At 38.2% G+C, this 20,278-nt stretch overlaps 2 protein-coding genes across 3 annotated transcripts in view; both read right to left on the reverse strand.

The window, feature by feature from the left end:
* Positions 1-5,226, reverse strand: part of LOC121410934 (protein LMBR1L-like) — a 40,938-nt gene extending 35,712 nt beyond the window's left edge. Inside the window, exons 1-2 of one of the 2 annotated variants that reach the window (XM_041603330.1) lie at positions 4,892-5,226; positions 4,352-4,498 (exon numbers count right to left, since the gene is read on the reverse strand). In XM_041603330.1, the coding sequence (XP_041459264.1) occupies positions 4,352-4,417 (66 nt within the window). In that variant the 5' untranslated portion in view covers positions 4,418-4,498; positions 4,892-5,226. Of the gene's footprint in view, positions 1-4,351 lie in introns of both variants that reach the window. The other variant, XM_041603329.1, reaches the window with a different exon arrangement.
* Positions 5,227-16,557: 11,331 nt separating this feature from the next.
* LOC121412021 lies at positions 16,558-19,886 on the reverse strand. The gene is made up of 2 exons (XM_041604934.1): positions 19,875-19,886; positions 16,558-18,294 (listed from the first exon to the last, which is right to left on the reverse strand). The coding sequence occupies exons 1-2, from the start codon at positions 19,884-19,886 to the stop codon at positions 16,558-16,560; spliced, it is 1,749 nt and encodes a 582-aa protein (XP_041460868.1).
* Between the last annotated feature and the right edge of the window lie 392 nt (positions 19,887-20,278).

Below are 20,278 nucleotides of genomic sequence, written 5' to 3' on the forward strand. Positions count from 1 at the left end.
TGTTCCCCTGCTTAGTTGGGAGTGACAAAGTATTCATATCAAGAAAGTGTACAATTATAGCAACATGTTGAGCAAGTAGGCCCATCAATAATCTAGTAGCAGTATTTCAGAGTCAGTGAGGTATCAGTTGCAAAAACTTCGGTTTATTTTTGTGAAAAAAGGTACAAATAAACCGTTATTTGTACACTTTTAACCCCCCCAAAAAAAAAAAATCTATCCACAACTATTCCATACAGTAATTTCATCATGTTGAGATTTTTGTAATTCTTTTTAAACTTCCTGAACAGCAACATTCTTTTAGGGGGACGTTCAAAACAGCAACAAAATAGATAGTAGGCCTAATCTCTCAAAAACTCTAGTGAGACTTGACACCTTGGATGTTCTCCATCACACCTGTGCAATAATGTATATACATTTCCTTCACTGGCTAAAAATAAAATAAAAGACCACTCTAAACTATAATGTAAATCAATAAGTCATCCACGAGATGTTACCACATTACATGTACATTAAAGACATACATATAGCTCTATGGTACCATGTACCACACTCTGAGTGTGTGACATCATCAACTCTCTCATTTGCATCAATGTGAGATAGTGTTTCGAAAAAAATAAACAAAACTTAGAAATTTAGAATACCATTAACTTTCTTATTTCTTTTACGATTGTAGGACTGTTATTTTGACATTTTGTTTCCTTTTATACATGTAGTTTATTTAGTTTTAGTTCCAGCTTTGGTATTTTAGTTCAGCTTTGTTTAAATTCTGTTGTCATCCATTGACCATTTGACTTTCAATTTCAACCTGCTTCTCGGGTCCTTCTTTTCCTATTTGTTTATTCATTACATTCCCACATCATTCTCTTGTTCAACATTCTTATTACATAATCTACATGTACCATCCACTATCTATTATTGGTTATTTTTATAAAATTGGACTCTTACATTTGAATAGTTGGCTCCACCATTCTCTTTATTTTGATTGGTTGATGTTCCCTAATGTTAATCATTATATGATCTTGAGTTAAAGTGAGGCAAAGCAGCCACTTAATAAATCACTGCATTACCAGAGGTGCAGTCTGACTATACATGTATATCTATCTATTCTCAAAGGCTTCATTCTGGCAAAAAAAAAATTTCAAGGGCTAAATTGCCCTCAACCTCCATGTACAGTGTAATTTTTTCCCTGGCTTCAAAGACTCACTAGTTACATGTAGGTTATCATCAACGAAGATGCTTCCAGGTATCAGGATGTAGTTAAGAATTCCAAAGAGTGATGTAAATTTGCATCAATTGTGAATTTTGCAGATTTTTTTTATTATAGCAGTTGTTCATATACATGTACTGGTACAAGAAAAATGTTGCTGACCTAGTGCCATAAGTAGGCCTATCTTGGAACAGTGAGTGCTATCTATTTTATCTACATTACTAATTATTATAAATAAAATACACTACTGTATCTATTTGTAGAATTCAGTCACTAAAATGATCATTGCAATCAAGGATCTTTGTTGAATAGAGAATGTAGGCCTATTTAAAAATCTGACCATAATCATTTGTTTTTTCAATCCTAATACATGTACATTAAACTACTATCCATGATCTCATCACAAGCTTGAACAATTAATCACTGTACTGTTTTCAATTTTCTTAATTACTCTGTGTGGTATGTAAATACATGAAGGCACTCAAGCCTGTTTGCATGCACATGCTCTAAATGATGTCACAGTTGCCATGGCAATCACTTCCTGTCTGTGCTTTTTGAGATGATGTGGCCTTCAGATTCACAGCAGATTGCAGTGATATAAGTACACCTTTGGTGGTAATGGGATACCAACTTGTACTAGAATTTATGTTGGATTCAACTGACACCATTTTTCACCATAGATGTAGCAACATGTTTATCAATAATATATAGCTCAAATTACTTTGAAAAAAATCAATTTCTGTTTGCTTAAAATCAAACATTTTACAAATGGTTTTGCAAAATGAGCGCCTGTTAAAATGCATACTTTCATCATGTCATGCTGATGCTATTGTTTTGAAAGATGTTGGATGTTTGATTTTGGAATGCAACTAAGATCTCAATCAATGACCTCTTTCATTGATCTACTCTGTTGACGTAATCAGCATTTACTCCAATGACTATTAGAATTAAAGGTCAAGTCCACCCCAGAAAAATCTTGATTTGAATAAATAAAAATAAAACAAACACAACACTGAAAATTTATCAAAATTGGATGTAAAATAAGGAAATTATGACATTTTAAAGTTTTGTTATTAATGCACAACTCAGTGATATGCAAATGAGAGAGTCAGTGATGTCTCTCAATCACCATTTCTTTAATTTTTATTGTTTGAATTATACAAAATTTCATCTTTTTATTCTTTTACCAATGTGGCAGTAAGAAACCAACTTGACTGAACCTTAAAACAATGGTAACTTAGATATTCAGGGAGGAACAAATATTTGTTTGACAGGACAATGACAAGAAAATTAGAATATTTCATATTTCATTCCATAAAATACTATAGAAATAGTGAGTGGGTGACATCATCAGTCACCTCATTTGCATACCAACCGGGATGTGCATACATGTATATATACTGTTTTGTGAAATTGACCGAAACTTTAAAATATCATAACTTTCTTATTTTACATCCGATTTTGATGAAATTTTCAGTGTTATGCTTTTTGGATTTTTCTCTTTTTTTTCAATGATCTTTTTGTTGAGGTGGACTTGTCCTTTAAAACTAAAAGGCCAAGTCCATCCCAGAAAAATGTTGATTTGACATAATGTTCCTATGCTTTGTAATGCTTTATAATGCTTGAATGTATGGCAAGGTGGAATCTACTGTAATCCATGGAGTTAGTTGGACTAAAAGTTTCAGTCTCTGTACAACTGGTTGTTCTGCTGAACACCATGTTGGCTGTCTGGGGATGAGTACAATGTAAAAAATTGTTCAATAAATCCCCAGAAAAGACAGTTCTTCCTGTCTGGGTTTTACTGTTAGTGTGCACCACAACAATTGTATGGTGTGTGGTAATTGTCCAGACAACTATTGCTCTGGGGTTTCTCAAAACATCATACATGTACATTCTTTCAATAGCAAAACTAATCGTGAATACTGTATTTGCTTTGTAGATGTAGTTTGTAATGTCTTTTAGATTAGGTACTTTCAGTCGTTTCATGAAATATTGATTGCAAGGTTCCTGAAATCACCATCTTGTCCACACAAAATTTTTTGACAACATGGTATATATTACTAATACAATAATCCATGTAGTCTAGATTATATTATTTAGAAAGGAATAACCATATAGTTTCTAGGGATTTATAATTTCTGATATTTCACTATCATCCCCATTCTGTAATAGTTCAGAGAAACAACTTGATGTACAGAGACTGAAGCTATATGAGCTAACTAATAAGGTCCTAGACCAGAAAATCAGCCTCTTTCTGTCAGTGTCAGGGATTAAACAGGAATAACCGTCATTTCTGTGGATTTCTTGAACAAGTTCTGACATTTCACTGTCAATCCCCATTATGTATTGGTGAGTGGAGCCATTGTAGGAACAACTATGTAGGTACAGAGACTGTAGCTTTTGGTCTAGTCAGGGCCAGGGACATGCTCAGCTGAGACTTCGTCTGGCTCTGCAGCATACTAAAAAAAGAATCAGAAAATGTTTTAAAAAACTTCTGCGAAACAGCTTATTTTCAGTCTAGCAAGGTCTTTACTAGACCAAAAGCTTCGGTCACTGTAGTTTTATTGGTTGTTTCACTGAATTCTGAACTACGTTGGCTCCACTCACCATTACAGAGAACGAAGTTCTAACTCAATCTGTACAGGGACTCAATGGACATATGTTCATGTATTAAGTTTGGATAAACCAGGCAATAGACCAAAAGCTTCGGAATGGCTCCACTCACCAATAAACGGGGATGATACTGATAGTAAAATGTCAGAAATTATTAAATAAATCCCCAGAAACGAAAAAGTAAAATGTCAGAAATTGTTAAATAAATCCCCAGAAATGACGGTTATTCCTGTCTAACCAGGCAAGTGCCAGTTGCGAGACAGCCGAAGTAAGTCACCGTTTTTTCCCCTTTAAGTTTATTTTTTCCTGTTTTGGTGCACTAATTTAAGGCCAAAACGGAATAATAATCTTTAGTTTTGCCCAGTTCTTTTCATATATATTTTTATGAAATATAAGTCAAAAATCGATGAGCCCCGTCGGGGGGATTTTGCATTGTTTACCCCATAATGGTGGCTGCACGATTGTAAGCCCTTTGTGTACAAGGAGAAATAGAAAAAACTCCTTGAAACAGACGGCTGCCTAGATCCTTACCAAATATTCTCTAACGGCATCATGAAAGATCTGTTCCCTTGCATCCCACTGTTGTTCCACTTCCATTTTAACGGAGTATTAATGCCGTGTGAATTCTTCCAAGTTACGTTAGCACATCCATCATGTCTGTGGAGTCTGTGATCTGGGCTGGAACAGGCAAGGTTGCGAGACACAAGATTTCATAAAAAGAAAAAAAACTCAGTCAAGCTGCGATCGCTTTCAGCACAGACTTTAATTCTAACAATTAACATTGTTAGACTCAATTAAACCAAAATAACAGGGTTCTGTCTCCTAGTCCTAATAATGTTAAGTATTTTCTAATTTTGCTTTGAATTGAAGATGCACCTTCCTCCAGGACAGTGTCTGAGCGAGCAACTATTTTTTTTTTCTAAATAAATTCTGTTAGTTAACATTTTGTCGTTGGACATTCGTCCTGGTCTAGGCTAGGGCCGCCGACACGTGTTCACCAACTTCTTGCCTGACTCTAAACTGGTGAGTGACTATGACCAGGTCAGACTAAGATTTTTTTGAAAATGTTACCAGTCCGGTGAGTGTGAGACAGCAGCAGTGCATTGTTGTGTCAGTGACGTGACAGCTTGTGTGTGTGATTCGCTTAAACCGTTGACAAGTTGAGTTGATTGAGGCCGAGGTCTAGCTCTACTCTAGTCTAGACTGCTGCTCCTATTCTTGTCTTGACTCCACAATAATTGAGAGTGAACAATAATATGTTTAAGTTACTGCTGTGTGTAAATGGATGATCAAATAACAAACTGGTTCAAAAGAACTTCATTCACAGAGACAAGCACACGACATCGAAACCACATCGGTAAGCATCGACACGGATATGGCGACGGGATGGGATACGGTGCAGCTTAGCTAACCCACGGACCATAGCACTAGCACTACGCGCACTACTATAGCGCTAACATGCATGTATTGCATTGATGTAACGGTCACCTTTGACACACAATGGACTCTTTTGTTTACATTCGAAGCGCCATCTGCGCTTTACGCGATTTATTGGGGTTTTTTGCCGACGATTGCAAGGTCCGAATCCCGTCTGAGTCAACGACTCAACGGGTAAGCCTATCTTCATTTTTTTAATCAAATACTCGTCATCATCATTAACAGCAAATGCTACAGTTGAGAAGTGTTCATAAGATCAAGTCAATGCCCCAATATTATCACGACCAAGAAAAAAAAGAAATTAAGATCGAGAGAAAAAATGGGAAAGGGGACACAGAAAGGTTAAAAAATTTGCTCTCTCGCTTTGCCTTCTCACAGCTCTTTAGAATTCTCGCCCGGGAAGTCTGGTTTGGCCCTCTCAAAACGTCATTTCGTGACTGATCTGATTATAACGGCCGCCAACTAATTGGGACCACCACTATAAGGCCTATCATCATCATTATCCTCGTCCACCTCACAATTGTGAAAAGAATATATAGAAAATCTAGCTCTGGGGAGCGTTTCATCAATATTTTCATCCGACAAGTTGTCAGATCTGACATCTTTCCATGATTTTGATTGGCTGAGAGAAACTGTTCCTATGGTAACTGTCGGATAAAATGGGACTTGTCGGATAAAACGTCTGACAAGTCCTTTCATGAAACGCTCCCTGATACCCGCTGATACCACATCTTAATGACCGAAAAGGATGTCAATATATCTATAAAACTCTGCTTGGAAAAACAAAATGTATTTCAATAATGTATTCGAAATTTAGACGACCCTCCTGATGATATAAAAATTGAGAAATATACCAGGCATATCAAGATATACTTCAGATACATATTTTCAGTATCATAGTAAATATAAAATGTATTTTTTTTATGTAACATAAAGATTGTTGAATGAAAATTGTTCATTTTGTATTATAAGGATGGAAGATATTAGTACACTTTTTTATGAAAGTAAAAGTTTGTTAAATAAAAAAATGGAAGGAAACAGAAAATTTGATAAATGAAGGTCCTCAGGTAGGCCAGTATATACATGTCAAGTTTACTATAAAACTATAATGTTTTGTTTCGATGAATAATGCATTATTGTTTGGCATAAAATAATATTTATTTTACGAAAGATTAACAATAAACACCTGTGTTTGCATATGCAAAGAAAAAAAATGATTCAGTCAGGGAGGGGGGGGGGGTGGGAGGGAGGCACTTTTGAAGTACTAAAAAGTGTCCTTTTTGCATACGTAAAATGCCCCCTCACGAACGTGTACTGTACCCCTTTCCCCTGAGTAGGACCAGTTTTATGTGTTGCAAATTGCCCTTTCTCGGATAAGTACCAATTTTTACCAAAAATGACCCTTCTCGGACGTGTTATGTGCCTTTCACCTGAGAAGAAACCGTTTTAAGAGCCAAGTGCCTATCTTAATTGTATAAGTGCCCTCTTTCGGATCAGTGCCCCTAACGAACGTGTACCCCTTTCACGTGGGAAGGACCCGTCGAGTTATGTGTTAGAGTGCCCCTCGTCTCCTTGTAAGTGCCCTTTATCGAATCAGTACCCCTTTTTACCCAAGAAAAATGCCCCTTTGAACGTGTTCTGTGCCCCTTTCATACTTGAGAAGGACCAGTTTTATGCAGTTAGCATGCTCTTTTGCCTTTTTTGTAAGTGCCCTTTTAAATGCCCCTCACGAAAGTGTAATTCTATGCCCCTTTCACCCGAGAAGTACCCGTTTTGTTAACGAGTGCCTTTGAAAAAAAATCATTTAATGATATATTATATGTTACTACTTATATGAAGGAAAAAAAAAACTTGTAAGAATAATCCTACCTGCCTTTAGTTTCATGAGTCATGCGAGCTGGGTAGATGAGAGTTCCTTTTTATCACGACCAAAGAGAAAAGGTAAGAAAATGAAAGAAAGAAGGTTGAAAATACGGTATCATTTTCTGAATATTGCATAAAAATCTATCACGGTATTTATTTTTTTGTTATAAAAATGTTTTAAAAAATTGCTCGCTAGCTTCACTCACTTGTATAGATTTTGAGTATAGGCCTACGCCATATCTAACCCCCTCAAATTTGGTGGTTCATTACGCCATTGTAGATAAGTTATTTTTTCTTTGTTTTAAGATGGTGCCCTTTCAAAAAGAAAAGGTGCTATTTTTTCCCGTGCCACCCCCCCCCCCACTTTCAATTTCGTTCCACCGCCCCTGGATTCAATATATAATAAATAAAAGCTATGGTTCTATTATTTTGTTTAACAAAAAAAAACGTAAAAGGATGACACTTCATTCTTTATTTCCTCGACAGAAATGTGAAGCATCATTATTGTTGAGTTCATTCATTATGTAATAATTTCTACTTGTGTAAAATAATTATTTTGAACTTATTTGACCCAATAAAAAGTCTTTAAATGACTAAAAAATAATTGAAATAATAATCATTATCTAAGTTGCCATCCGGGGAGCGTTTCATCAATATTTTCATCCGACAATTAAGTTGTCAGATCTTATATCTTTCATTAGATTCTGATTGGCTTTAGAGGCCCTGTTCCTATGGTAACTGTCGGATAAACTGGAACTTGTCGGATAAAAATAATGTCTGACAAGTCCTTTCATGAAACGCCCCCTGGATGTAGCAGACGCGTATCAGTGGGATGAATCCATACAGAGATATATACTAATATGGATGAATCCAATGTGCCCCCAAAGAGAGAGGAAGAGAGAGAGAGAGGGGGCGAAAGTGCGACGCACGCGTACGCGTGTGCGTTCAGATCGAGCGAGTTGGGCGTATTTTAAGCCCAACTTTTGCACTGACTCACGCGATGGTGCGATATTTTGCTTGTAAAAAAGTGAATTGAGCAGAGATGGAGTGTGTGAGTGTTGAATGGCCGGGATGCAAGCCGGTTCTCGATATGAAAAAATAATTTAGTTTAGGAACTTTAAAAGGGAAATTACAATTTTTTGAAGGGGATTAGGGGCATTTTCTGAAGGGGGTTTAGTATTGGACATCCATAATAATCGAATCGATCTCTGTTTCTGTTTGTGGTTAATAGGAACCCGGAAGGACAGCATTTTTGCTGGTAAACGCCAAGCTGGTATATAACCAATTACCTATGAAACATTTTACGTCTAGGTTAATCAGTCATAGTGGCTGACGTTATAGACGACAGATATCAGTCTCGGGCCTTTTTATCAAAGTGGAGACAATGGCAGAGTTGGGATTCGAACTCTCACAACCTTGCGATTATGAGTCCAATGCTCTAACCACTGGACCACACGACCCGTGTATATCTCAATCTCCCTTTGAGCTGTAATTTAAAAGAACTGCGCTTCGAAAAAGTTGCCGTTAATTTCCAAAAAATGCCTATATTATTTAAATTTTCATGTGAAATCATTGATATGTGCTGTACACAGCCATAATAATCTAACCCGGGGTATTTACACATTATTTTCCTAATAGGCACAACATTAAAGAAAACCAAAACCCAAGAAGAGAAGCAATCTTATTGGAAAGAGTAAAATGAGAGAAGTATTTGAAATAAGTTTCATCAAAATCGGTTTTGAAATAAGCACGTTATGGACGTTTAAAGGGCTTGTTGTAATTTCTATGGGGATCCTTAAAATGTTTTTTTTTTGTAATTTCTATGGGGATCCTCAAATTGGCAAACGTGCTTCAAAATGGCTGATTTTGAGGACAACGTACTCTCCATTTGTTTTGTACACAAATTTTCAGATTTTCCCCTTTATTTGAGATATTTCGATTATCTCTTCCCGACCTTGACATAATTTATGTCGTGTGAATTATATATTCCCAGGACATATGTTGTGCTCAGAAGGAGGCAAGATGCAATTTGAAAGATAATGAGGAAAATATGAAAATTTCTGTACAAAACAAATGGAGAGTTGTCCACAAAATCAGCCATTATGAAGCACGTTTGCCAATTTGAGGATCCTATGCATATAGAAATTACAACAAAAGTTTTCAAACTTCTATAACTCGCTTATAACCGATTTTGATAAAACAAGTTTTAAATTCTTTCTCTCATTTTACTCTTTCCAATGATGAGATTGCTAGTCTCCTTTGGTTGTGGTTTCCTTTAAAAGTTTAACGAGCCGAGCCTAGAATTTTTCGTTTTGATTATGCCTACTTTTTAAATTAGGATATCAATCTATAAAAAAAGAGACTGGAATGACCAAAATAGAAATAGCCTTGATCTACCAACCTGAATTTCAGGTGAGTAAAATTCAGGTCGTTATAGACTATATAGCTAAGGTTATAACATTATTTCATTCATTCGTATTATTTTGATGACTTTTGTATGTTTGCACTTTTCCGACCATAGTATTCTGGAGAGGTATTCAGTCGCCGCTTATATAGACTATACGGCTACACGATATATGAAAACTTTTATAAAAGTTAATAAATTTTCAAAATGGAGAACATTTTTTTTTTTATTCATAATCGTTTCCGTTGACCTCAAGTTTGACCTAGCTTGACTTAGCATAAACCTATGTGTTTGTGTCAAATTTTATCATCATCTAGTTTCATAATTTTTTTAGTTCAGTTTTGTGAACTTTATTGATGTGAAGTGAGAGTTGACCCTGACACAGCGACAACACGCCATTGCAACATTTAATTAAGTTGTTGCCCAGTGAAGCATTCTGACTTTGAAACAGAGGGTCGTGGGTTCGAATCCCAGCCATCGGGCGTAATTTTCTTCATCAAGACATTTATCCACATTGTGCTGCATTCAACCCAGGTGAGGTGAATGGGGACCCGGCAGGATTATCCTTGTGAATGCATGAGCGCTGAAAGGCAGCTCGAGCTATAAAGCCGGGGTAATAATGATAATAATGCGCCTCGGAATAGAATAGATATAGATGGCGCTGATATAAATGCCTATTATTATTATCGTTATTATTGAAACCTTGATCAACAACTAGCACATAGTTTACATGCATGCATGTTTACACGAGGCATGAGTAGGCTGCAATTCAGAACCCAGTTACTCGAGTGAAGGGTCAGTGCCCAGCGGCAGCGGGCCCATGCAGCAGACAAAGAGGTGAACCTTTCTTACCGCTATAGTGCAAGATTTTGATAGATACCATATTACCCCCAAAAGGATCACCCGTCGTTCAAAGTCGCTCATTCCATCTTTATCTTTATGAAATACCCAACTGGAATCAATTAATGCGATCGAGCTAGCGCTCATTGGTGAAGTGCTTTTCATTGCAAAGTTGATGTGCACGGCCCTACTCGATCACTCTCTAGTCTGCTGTGCAAACCCTTTTGTGTACTGAAGGCTCTGAATTGAAACAGCAAGTTATGTATGTGCTATAGTCTTTGCTTGGAGGGCTTGGAGCCCGGGCATAGAGACACACTTGCTGATCAAAGTTTCAAACAAAGTCTGTTCCTGCAGACTAATCACTTTCAACAATGACTGAACTTGTGAGCGACGTAAGATATGGGGCCGGGGGTAACAGTTTACTGCTGCAAGCGCTATTATTACGTTGTGTTTTTATATTTTCCTGTGATAATTGGTACATTCTTTTTTAAATTATGCGCTGCCCAGGACCAAAATCCAATTGAAACCAGTTGGATTTCCAACTGGTTTCAATTGGTTTCAATTGGTTTCAACTGGTTTCAATTGTTTAACTGGAATTTAACAATTTCCAGTTGAAACCAATTGAAACCAGTTGGGCAACTCGAAATCCTAACTGGAACCAGTTGGGCAACTGGAAATCCTAACTGGAACCAGTTGGGTAAATGGATATGACTTCCAACTGGAAATGATTTCTAACTGGAACCAATTGGGTAACTGGAAATCCTAACTGGAACCAGTTGGGCAACTGGAAATCCTAACTGGAACCAGTTGGGTAATTGGAATGATGACTTCCAACTGGAAATGATTTCTAACTGGAACCAGTTGGGTAACTGGAAATCCTAACTGGAACCATTTGGGCAACTGGAAATCCTAACTGCAACAGTTGGGTAACTGGAAATGACTTCCAACTGGAAATGATTTCTAACTGGAACCAGTTGGGTAACTGGAAATCCTAAATGGAACCAATTGGGTAACTGGAGATGACTTCTAACTGGAAAGATGGGTAACTGAATTCTAATTGGAACCAGTTGTAACTGGAAATAAAACTGGAACCAGTGGCATGGGTAACTGGAAATCCTAACTGGATCCAGTTGGGTAACTGGAAATGATTTCCAATTGGTTTCCAATTGGAAATTTTCCAGTTACCCAACTGGATCCAATTGAAACCAGTTAATTTGCATATTTTCTGCCAGTGTGCACAGATTAATGTTTTATGAGATTCATCATAATTTACAATGTATCTATTTATTTTTTTTTCAATTTGAAGTTCCACACTTTTTTCAGATAAGTGTTTCCAATACTTAGGAGTGAAAACCATGTTCATAAATGTTATAGATTATAATTAAAACAGATTTAAAGATAATTAGTACACCACTAACTGTTACCAAATTACATCAAATGAAAATACATATATTTGAAGAACTCCAATATGAATATATACATATGAAAGTCTGTATTTTATCAATGCCCTTTACATTGGTATTAATAGACAAATAAAACTGCTTCTGTGTTGGCATGAGCAATAGTTAGTGCAAATGCTAATTAATTTGTAACTAATTAAGTTCATTCCAACTGGAAGTTCCAATTGGATCCAGTTGGAAACCAATTGGTTTCAACTGGTTCCAGTTGAAAACCAGTTGCCTCCAATTGGTTTCAACTGGAACCAATTGAAACCAGTTGCCTCCAATTGGATTCAACTGGTTTTAATATGGAAATTGGAACAACTGGAACCAATTGAAAACCAATTGCCAACTGGTTCCAGTTAATTGCCCAATTGGTTTTAACTGGAACCAGTTGGCAACTGGTTTTCAATTGGAACCAGTTGTTCCAATTTCCCTATTGAAACCAGTTGGCCAACTGGTTTCAATTGGTTTTGCTCTAATTGGTTTCAACTGGATTTTGGTCCTGGGTGTGTATAGTTGATATAATTATTAGGCCTATTGGTGGATTCGAGCCGGATGGGCTATACGGTTGCAGTCGGTGCAAATTACTTATATATATCGGTACAGACTCTGTATTCCCGTTTTAGGCCATCGCATCGTGATAGGGGGCCTTTTTCTATTTTTTGGCGTTTTTTTACACCATGTTCGCGTTCCGAGCTTCCTCGATCGCGAAAAAAAAACCTTTTCCGCTTTTTCTGCAAGTTTATCGCGGAGGTTGTCCACTCTCCAATGACAGTGTGTTACCCCCAGCCCCGTGCTCATTGCTAAATATTTGTATTTAAAAATTCAATTTGATGCTTGGAATTCCATGTACATAGCAGACGACACCCAAAATTATTTGGCGATTTTCGTGGCGACTTAGGCGGGTTTGGGCTTGAGAGATCGAGCGTGAACGTCGCTTCGCCTTCGCAGTCGTTTTTTACGCGTCAAAAGTTGACGCCACAGGCAGCCATTTTGTGGTGCATTCGCTGAGCTGAGTGAGGATCAAGACTGGAGAGACAATATTTGCTTGAATGTATTTGTCAAGTGAGAGTGCTTTAACTGAAGCTTCAAAAATCGAATGAGACTGTGGCACGTTAATTAACGATACACGATACTGACTGGCTTGTTCTGCTTGGTAGGTAAGTTGCAGCGGGGATTTACGGGAATTTGCGACGATTGCATACGCTAGCGCGCCTAGCTCGAGCTCGCCGAGGCTACATGCGGATCATAGAGATGTATGATGCGGCTACATATGTACTGTATGTGCACCGTTCGGTACGTTCCGTGTGCCTTTGTGTGCGCAGCTTTGCCGCCTTGGGCCGCTCGCTTGAATTGAGCGGCCCAATGTGTACTGTGCACGCTTTGCGATTCAGCCAGGGGCCTGTTGCATGAAATGGTCTTTGGTAGAACCGTTCTATGTAAGAACGAGATATCTCTCAACTATTTCACAAAGCCGATGTGGACGATACGAAGAACAGGGTGACCAGATTGCACAAAATGAAATGCGGGACAATCGAATCGACAAACATATTTCAAAAAAAGAAAGCCACACACAGCGTTAGACTTGTGAAATAAAATATACGGTAATTCCAATATAAATATTGGAAGGGAGGGTGAACTAAAGAATGAAGGAGAGAAAGAAAATAGATGAATTGAGAAGGAAAGAAAATGAAGGAAAAAATGAAAAAAATAACAGAAAGTTAGAACAAAAGAAGGATGAAAGAAAGGATAAAAGAGATTAAAAAAGGTTTCCATCATTCTTTGAAATGAATATAGAAAGAAAGAAAAAGAAAGTAAAGGAAGATGAATAAATGTGTGAAAGACAAAATAAAGGAGAGGAATAAAGGGAAAAGGTAAATAAAGGGAGGAGGAAAGAAAGAATGAAGGAAAGAAATATGTTTCCTTCATTCTTTGGAAGAAAGAAGAAAAACAGGAAGGGAGAGAGGGAGGAAGGGAAAGAAAGAATGTATAAGGGAAAAGAATTATAAAGAAAAAATGAAATAAAGAAAAGAAGAGAGGGAGGGAAGAATGAAGGGATGAGAGAACGAAATAAGAGAAAATAATGAAAGGAGAGATAGAACGAAAAGAAACAGGAGAGGAAGGGAAAAGGAAGCCATGGAAATTTTAAGGAAAGAAAGAATGAAGAAAATAAAAACTGGAAATTTCATAAAGGAAATTACAAGAAAGAGGAAATAAAGAAAAATAAACAGAGGGAGAGATGCTCAGGAGGGAAAGATAGGAAACAAAGATAGATGGAACAAAAAATGACAAGCAGGAAGGATAGGGTAGAAAAGAAAGGAAAAAATTTCAAACTTCAAAGCAAACAAAAAATCCAATTATCTAACAAAAATCATAATGTTATTTGGTGTTTTTTTTAACGTATACACAACAAAAAAAGTAAGCCCTCCCTAAACAAACCTCAATAATTTTCGAACCAATACGAGTTTTTGATATATTTTTACATGAGCGTGTATAGGTAATTTCATAAGCTACCCTCTGAGTAAATGTTGTGGACGTATCTTACGTCATGCTTCAGTGAGCACCGTCAGAAGGCAAAAATGTCACTTTTCAAAAGTCACAAGCAAAATATCATGACTTTGATTCCATTTTATTTGAAGTAATTCCACATTCTCATCATGGAAAATAGTCAGAAGGCTTGTAAAAGGTACTTTCTAAAAGACGATACAACTTTTTTAGCTAAATTTCACGGTTGAATAAACTCAAGTCCAAATTTGCTATAATTGGATTTTTACACATTTCTATCAATGAAAATGCTAGAATATGATGACAATTATTTTGGGGAAGACTATCTTCAACAATATTCATTGTTTCATGGTTCAATGAACATTTATTGGAAACAAAAAATGTGATTTTCAAATATCGTAGGCAAGTATTGCTTCATTTTGGTAACTGAAAATGATCTTTTCTCAACTTTTTGTTATGTTCATGACTAATTATGCTTCAATGATTCAAAGGTGTCAAATTAAACATTTACGCTTGAATGAACATGTGGAATGTGATTAGCTCTTTTTTTACGTTATTGGAAAAAATGCAATTTGTAACTATGGATATCTGTCACAAAACTCCTTGCACAGTTCATTTGATTTGATTTTTATTAAAATCCCGACGTTTAATGCATCAGTGAGCACACAATATTAAAAAATTATGCAAATGGTAAAGTTCAAGGCCTTGGCCCCACTCTGTACCGTATCGAATGGTTATTTTGGTGTGCGCGCCTTTTAGATAGTGTTACTCTGAAGCCATGTGGGAAGTTTCATGAAATAACTGTTGGCCGAAGTAACGAAAACCGTCCATGAAACAAACCCTAATTTCATATTTTTTAAAATTTTGACTTCCTCTCTCATAGACTTGGTTACATTATGGGTGCATATGTTTAAGCATACGTAACCCCTTATTCAATATGGTGGAACTTTTTTTCAAGGCTGTCTTTAGCAATGTCATTTGGCAGTAATGTTTATCAATCTACGGGCAGAATTCTGTGCAAAAGTGAAATCGATTTGTTTATTTATAGATGAGTGAGCACGCATCAAAGTGAGAAAATTGGTATTTTCAATGTCACAGACTCATTTTAAAGGGTAATAAAGAGAATATTGGGGACAAATTTGGTTTCAAATGTGTCTTTAATTGCCGTTTGTTTTATCATCCATCATTTCTATCACCAACACTTTCCGAACTTTAACCATTTTCATGGTTGAGCGAGCACATTCGAAAACTTAGGAATGAATACTCTTTATACTGCATAAATGTATTCTTTTCCTAACAATTTCTCAGGGTCAGTTGAATGTATGGACAGATCAGTGGTGGATCCAGAATTTTAAATGGGGGAGGGGCCTATAATGGGGGGAGCCATCAACATTTTCAAATTTTAACATGATTTAACAAGTTGTAGAAGATACTACCAAAAACCCTATGATGATACGTCACAATACAGGGGCCGCAGAGCAGTTTTCAAAGTGGGGGGGGGGGGGGGCTGACCATGCCAAAAATCACAATCATATTACATTTTTGTACTTGCTTATGGAAAAAAGTGGGGGGGGGGCTGAAGCCCCCAGCCAACCCCCCCCCCCCCCCCGCTTCTGCGGCCCCTGCAATACATCATGCTCACTCAACCATGAACATACAATATCAAAATTTGGTCTGCAGTGGTTAAATGATGGATAGTAAAACAGCATAACACCATAAAATTCACCTAAAAACAATTTTTTGCCCAACTTTGTATTTGCACAATCTGAAAAACGACTTGTGACTTTCAAAAATAGTCATTTTTAATTCAATCTTTAATTACTCCTGCATGACTCAACTGATCAATCTCATTTTTCCCAGGAGTTGCTTAATGAGTATAAAAAACCACCCATGAAATATATCTCAAAATAATTCGGTTCAAAAGTTACAGCAATTTGATTGAGGGGGACTTACTTTTTTTGTTGTGTGTATTTAAAAAATTTTAAAAAGTAAAATGTTTTAGAAATGAATGAGAAACATATTGTCAAACTTAAAAATTAGATGAAACATCGCGGCATTGTACACACCAAGACTCAAAACGAAAGCTGAAACAACTAGATCTAGTTATGAAAACTCAATAATTTGTTCCTCCGATTACATCTCCAAAATTAAACTGAGAATCAATAACATAATTGAGTAGAAGAAATAACCAGTTGTCTCACGATGTAGCAAACGTAGTAGGAAAGCGACGTTTCGTCTGCAAGCTGCTAGACTTCGTCAGGCAATGAGCAAAGACGCTGCTGCGCACGGGTTATATAGCGTCGGGAGCTATTGTCTGGCTCCACTCGGGCGTGAGCCGCGCTGTGATTGGCCGGAGCCGCTGGCCAATCAGGGTCCGCGCTGGTGCTTGGTGCCCGCTCGGGCGTGCACCGCGCGCTGTGATTGGCAGATGCAGCCGGCCAATCAGCGTCCGCGCTGGTGTCAGGCACCCGCTGGTGCGGGCGCCGCGCGCTGTGAACCGTGGATGCAGTATGCCGTCGGATGGTAGGTAACCATTCATCAGGGATCTCAATGCCGCTGTCCCTGTTGATATTGCTCGGATGCAAACGGATCTGGATCGCTTCCTTAATGCGCCGCGTATACCAATGCTTATCATTAGCGATGCAGCTGACCTCATCCCAGTTAGGTAGATGATCGGAGTCCCAAGCATGTTCTGCAACAGCAGAGCTATCGGTGCGCCTAAGCCGAACATCACGGCGATGTTCCTTCATGCGTTCCCCCACAGGTCTACCAGTCTCACCGATGTAGACTTTGTCGCAGGTCGAGCAAGGGATCTTATAAACAACCCCATCGCGTCTGTCGGGGATCGGGCGGTCTTTCGGACGGACCAGCTGGCTGCGGATGCTATCGGACTTAAATATAACTCGGATGCCATGCCTCTCCAAGCGCCGGCGGAGAAGATGCGCGATACCATCAACAAACGGGATTACTATAGCGGATTTAAATTGCGCAAGCTGTTCGGACGGGGCGCTCTTCTTCTTAGCGACGCGGTTAACGAAAGAGCGCGGGTAACCGTTAGAAATAAGAGCCGAGGTGATGTGTTGCTTCTCTGTAGCTGTGCAATGGGGCTTAGTAACGATGCGTGAAGCTCTGTCGTAAAGACACTTCACTACCCCGCGCTTAACGGACTTCGGGTGATGCGAATCATAAGCAATGTACTGATCGGTGTGTGTGGGCTTCCTGTATACGGTGGTGTACAGTCGGCCGCTGGTGTCACGGTGCACCAAAGTGTCTAGAAAGGCAATGCGCTCGTTGCACTCCATCTCCATGGTAAAACGGATGGAGGGCTGCTGCGAATTCATGTGGCTCAAAAGGTCATCGGCGGCGGATCTATGCGTGATGATAAACGTGTCATCTACGTATCGTTTCCAAACTCTAGGGGCGCAGTCGGGCGGGCAACTACTCAGCGCACGTTCCTCAAAAGCTTCCATGAACAGGTTAGCGATCACCGCGGAAACAGGGCTGCCCATGGCTGCCCCTTCTTGCTGTTCGTAGAAATTGCCGGCAAACATGAAATACGTAGATTGCAAAACAAAACTCAAAAGCTCAGTTACCTGGGCCGGAGATAACTGTGTGCGCTCGGGTAGGCTCTCATCACGTTCGAGCCTGCTAAGTGCGACCTTGCATGCGACGTCAATGGGTACATTGGTAAACAATGATACCACATCAAATGAAACCATGACCTCATGTTCCTGTATGGTTTCGCTGCGCAGGAAATCAACAAACGACGCGGAGTTATGGACAGCATGCCCATTGGAACCGACTAAGGGAGCAAGAATATCAGCGAGATACTTAGACGTGTTGTAAGCAAACGAACTCACACATGACACAATCGGACGAAGCGGGATGTCAGCTTTGTGGATCTTAGGCAGTCCATAGATCCTGGGCGGTTGCTTCTGCGACGGTTTTAGCTTACGGTAGGTAGAATCATCGATGTCACCATTCTTGTGAAAGCCGCGAAGAATAGTGGAAAGCTTGCGGGAGAGACGAAGTCTAGCAGCTTGCAGACGAAACGTCGCTTTCCTACTACGTTTGCTACATCGTGAGACAACTGGTTATTTCTTCTACTCAATCCTTCACCACGATGAACCTCTTCCACATCATCTCAATAACATAATTATTAGAATTTCCCGCCGATTTTGTGATTACTTTGGTTTGAAAAATTGTTTATCAAGTGAGATTGTTTGCACCATTGAGAATTTGCTCCTATCCTTCATGCCTATCTAGTAGCCAGCTGCCACACACAGGCAGGAGGCCAGTCGAGGCCACTTCGTTTGCAATGTAATGGGTTAGCAAGAAAATCACCGCAGAACTTGCAAAATTTACAGTTATCGATTTAATTGTTGTCTCTGCTTCGTCATCTGTTAGTTAATTAATTAAAAAAAATTTGTCACTTTTGAATTTATATACTACATTTTGTTCAATATTCTGAAATACGGGACAAACGGTGTCCCAGGAAGGGTTTGTCGGGACGCCGGGACAAAGGAGAAAAATACGGGACAATCCCGGGAAATATGGGACGTCTGGTCACCCTGACGAAGAATGGTCCTTGGATTTGGAATGACACCTCCAGACATGTCCTAGGTAGGCATGATCTTCTTTGCACACCGCCTGCCACCGTCAGCATTGAGAGAAAATGCGTTTACGGCAAGCCACACTGACATATCACCTTTAAGGACGTTCAACAGTTAAAGTGAAATCCATGTCATTTTCATCAAACTTTGCACATAGATACTTTAGAACCCAATATTCGTAATATGCAAAAATTAACATAGGTCCATGTGCTTGATTTTTTGTTATAGAGCTTCAAAGTTCACCCAAATTGATGTTCTTAAGAATTGCGCATTCAAAAGAATTTGGCATCTTTAGACCGCCCAAGATTACTACAATGAGTTTAAACCTCTATTACTCAGTCAAAATACATGAAAAAGTCATCAAATTTTGCAGGAGAGTTAATAATTGTATCGTTAGAATGGAGAATCTATTTATAGTGCTATTTGTTGGCAATTTTAAGTTAAACAGCACTGTCAGTTCTTAAAAATGGCGTAATAAAAGATAACAAATTCCCAAACTAAAAAATGTAAAATTTCAGTAACAAACTACAAACGTACAATAAATGCAGCACTTTATTCAAAATCCATGTCATTTTCACCAAAATCTGCAGAGTTGTAGAGGAAGGTATACCTAAGAGGTACAAACATTAAAAAATAGGGGTTCATGTGCTTGTTTTTACACATCAGCATTTTTATTAGAGCAAATGTTCTTTTGAAAACGCCAAAAATGCTCCGAATGCTTTGTATCTATGTGAAGAAAAAATCAAAACCACTCTACCATTTATTCAAACTCGGGGTAATATTCGTAATTCTTGGCAGCATTGCAGAGTAAAGTATTTTGAAATTGTCTAGAATTTTTTTTAATGGTCCATGGAATACTATTTTTTAGCTTCATGAAGTAACGCACTAGATCTGCAGTTTAAGTGCAGAAGATGAGAAAAATCAGCTCATACCCGCAGCTACTTAATCACCTGTTCATCCATTGTGACGTCAGCGCGCAGAGTGTAAAATATGAGCAAATCATAATGCGCACAAACATAACTGTGGAACGTTCTTAAACATATTTTTTAGGGGGTTGATGATGCATTTTATCTGGGATGGCATCAAGTTATTTTTTATATGGGGGCTAATTGTCATCATTTTTAGGTCGACAAGATGACCAAAAACGGATGTCATTTTAACTCCTCCGGGGGTAATGTAGGCCCAAATATCTTTTAAAATATGTTTTCTTTTATTCTCCCTCTGTCATATCCCCACCCCTTTTCCAGTTAAAAAAAAACAATAAACTTGCACCCTCGAAATTGGCGGCACTATCTCTCTGACCCCTCCTGCTTTCTCATAGATAATTTAACAACATGAAAACAAATTTCTTTAA

The sequence above is a fragment of the Lytechinus variegatus genome, chromosome 3 (genome assembly GCF_018143015.1).
Source record: "Lytechinus variegatus isolate NC3 chromosome 3, Lvar_3.0, whole genome shotgun sequence".
Taxonomy (NCBI): Eukaryota; Metazoa; Echinodermata; class Echinoidea; order Temnopleuroida; family Toxopneustidae; genus Lytechinus; species Lytechinus variegatus.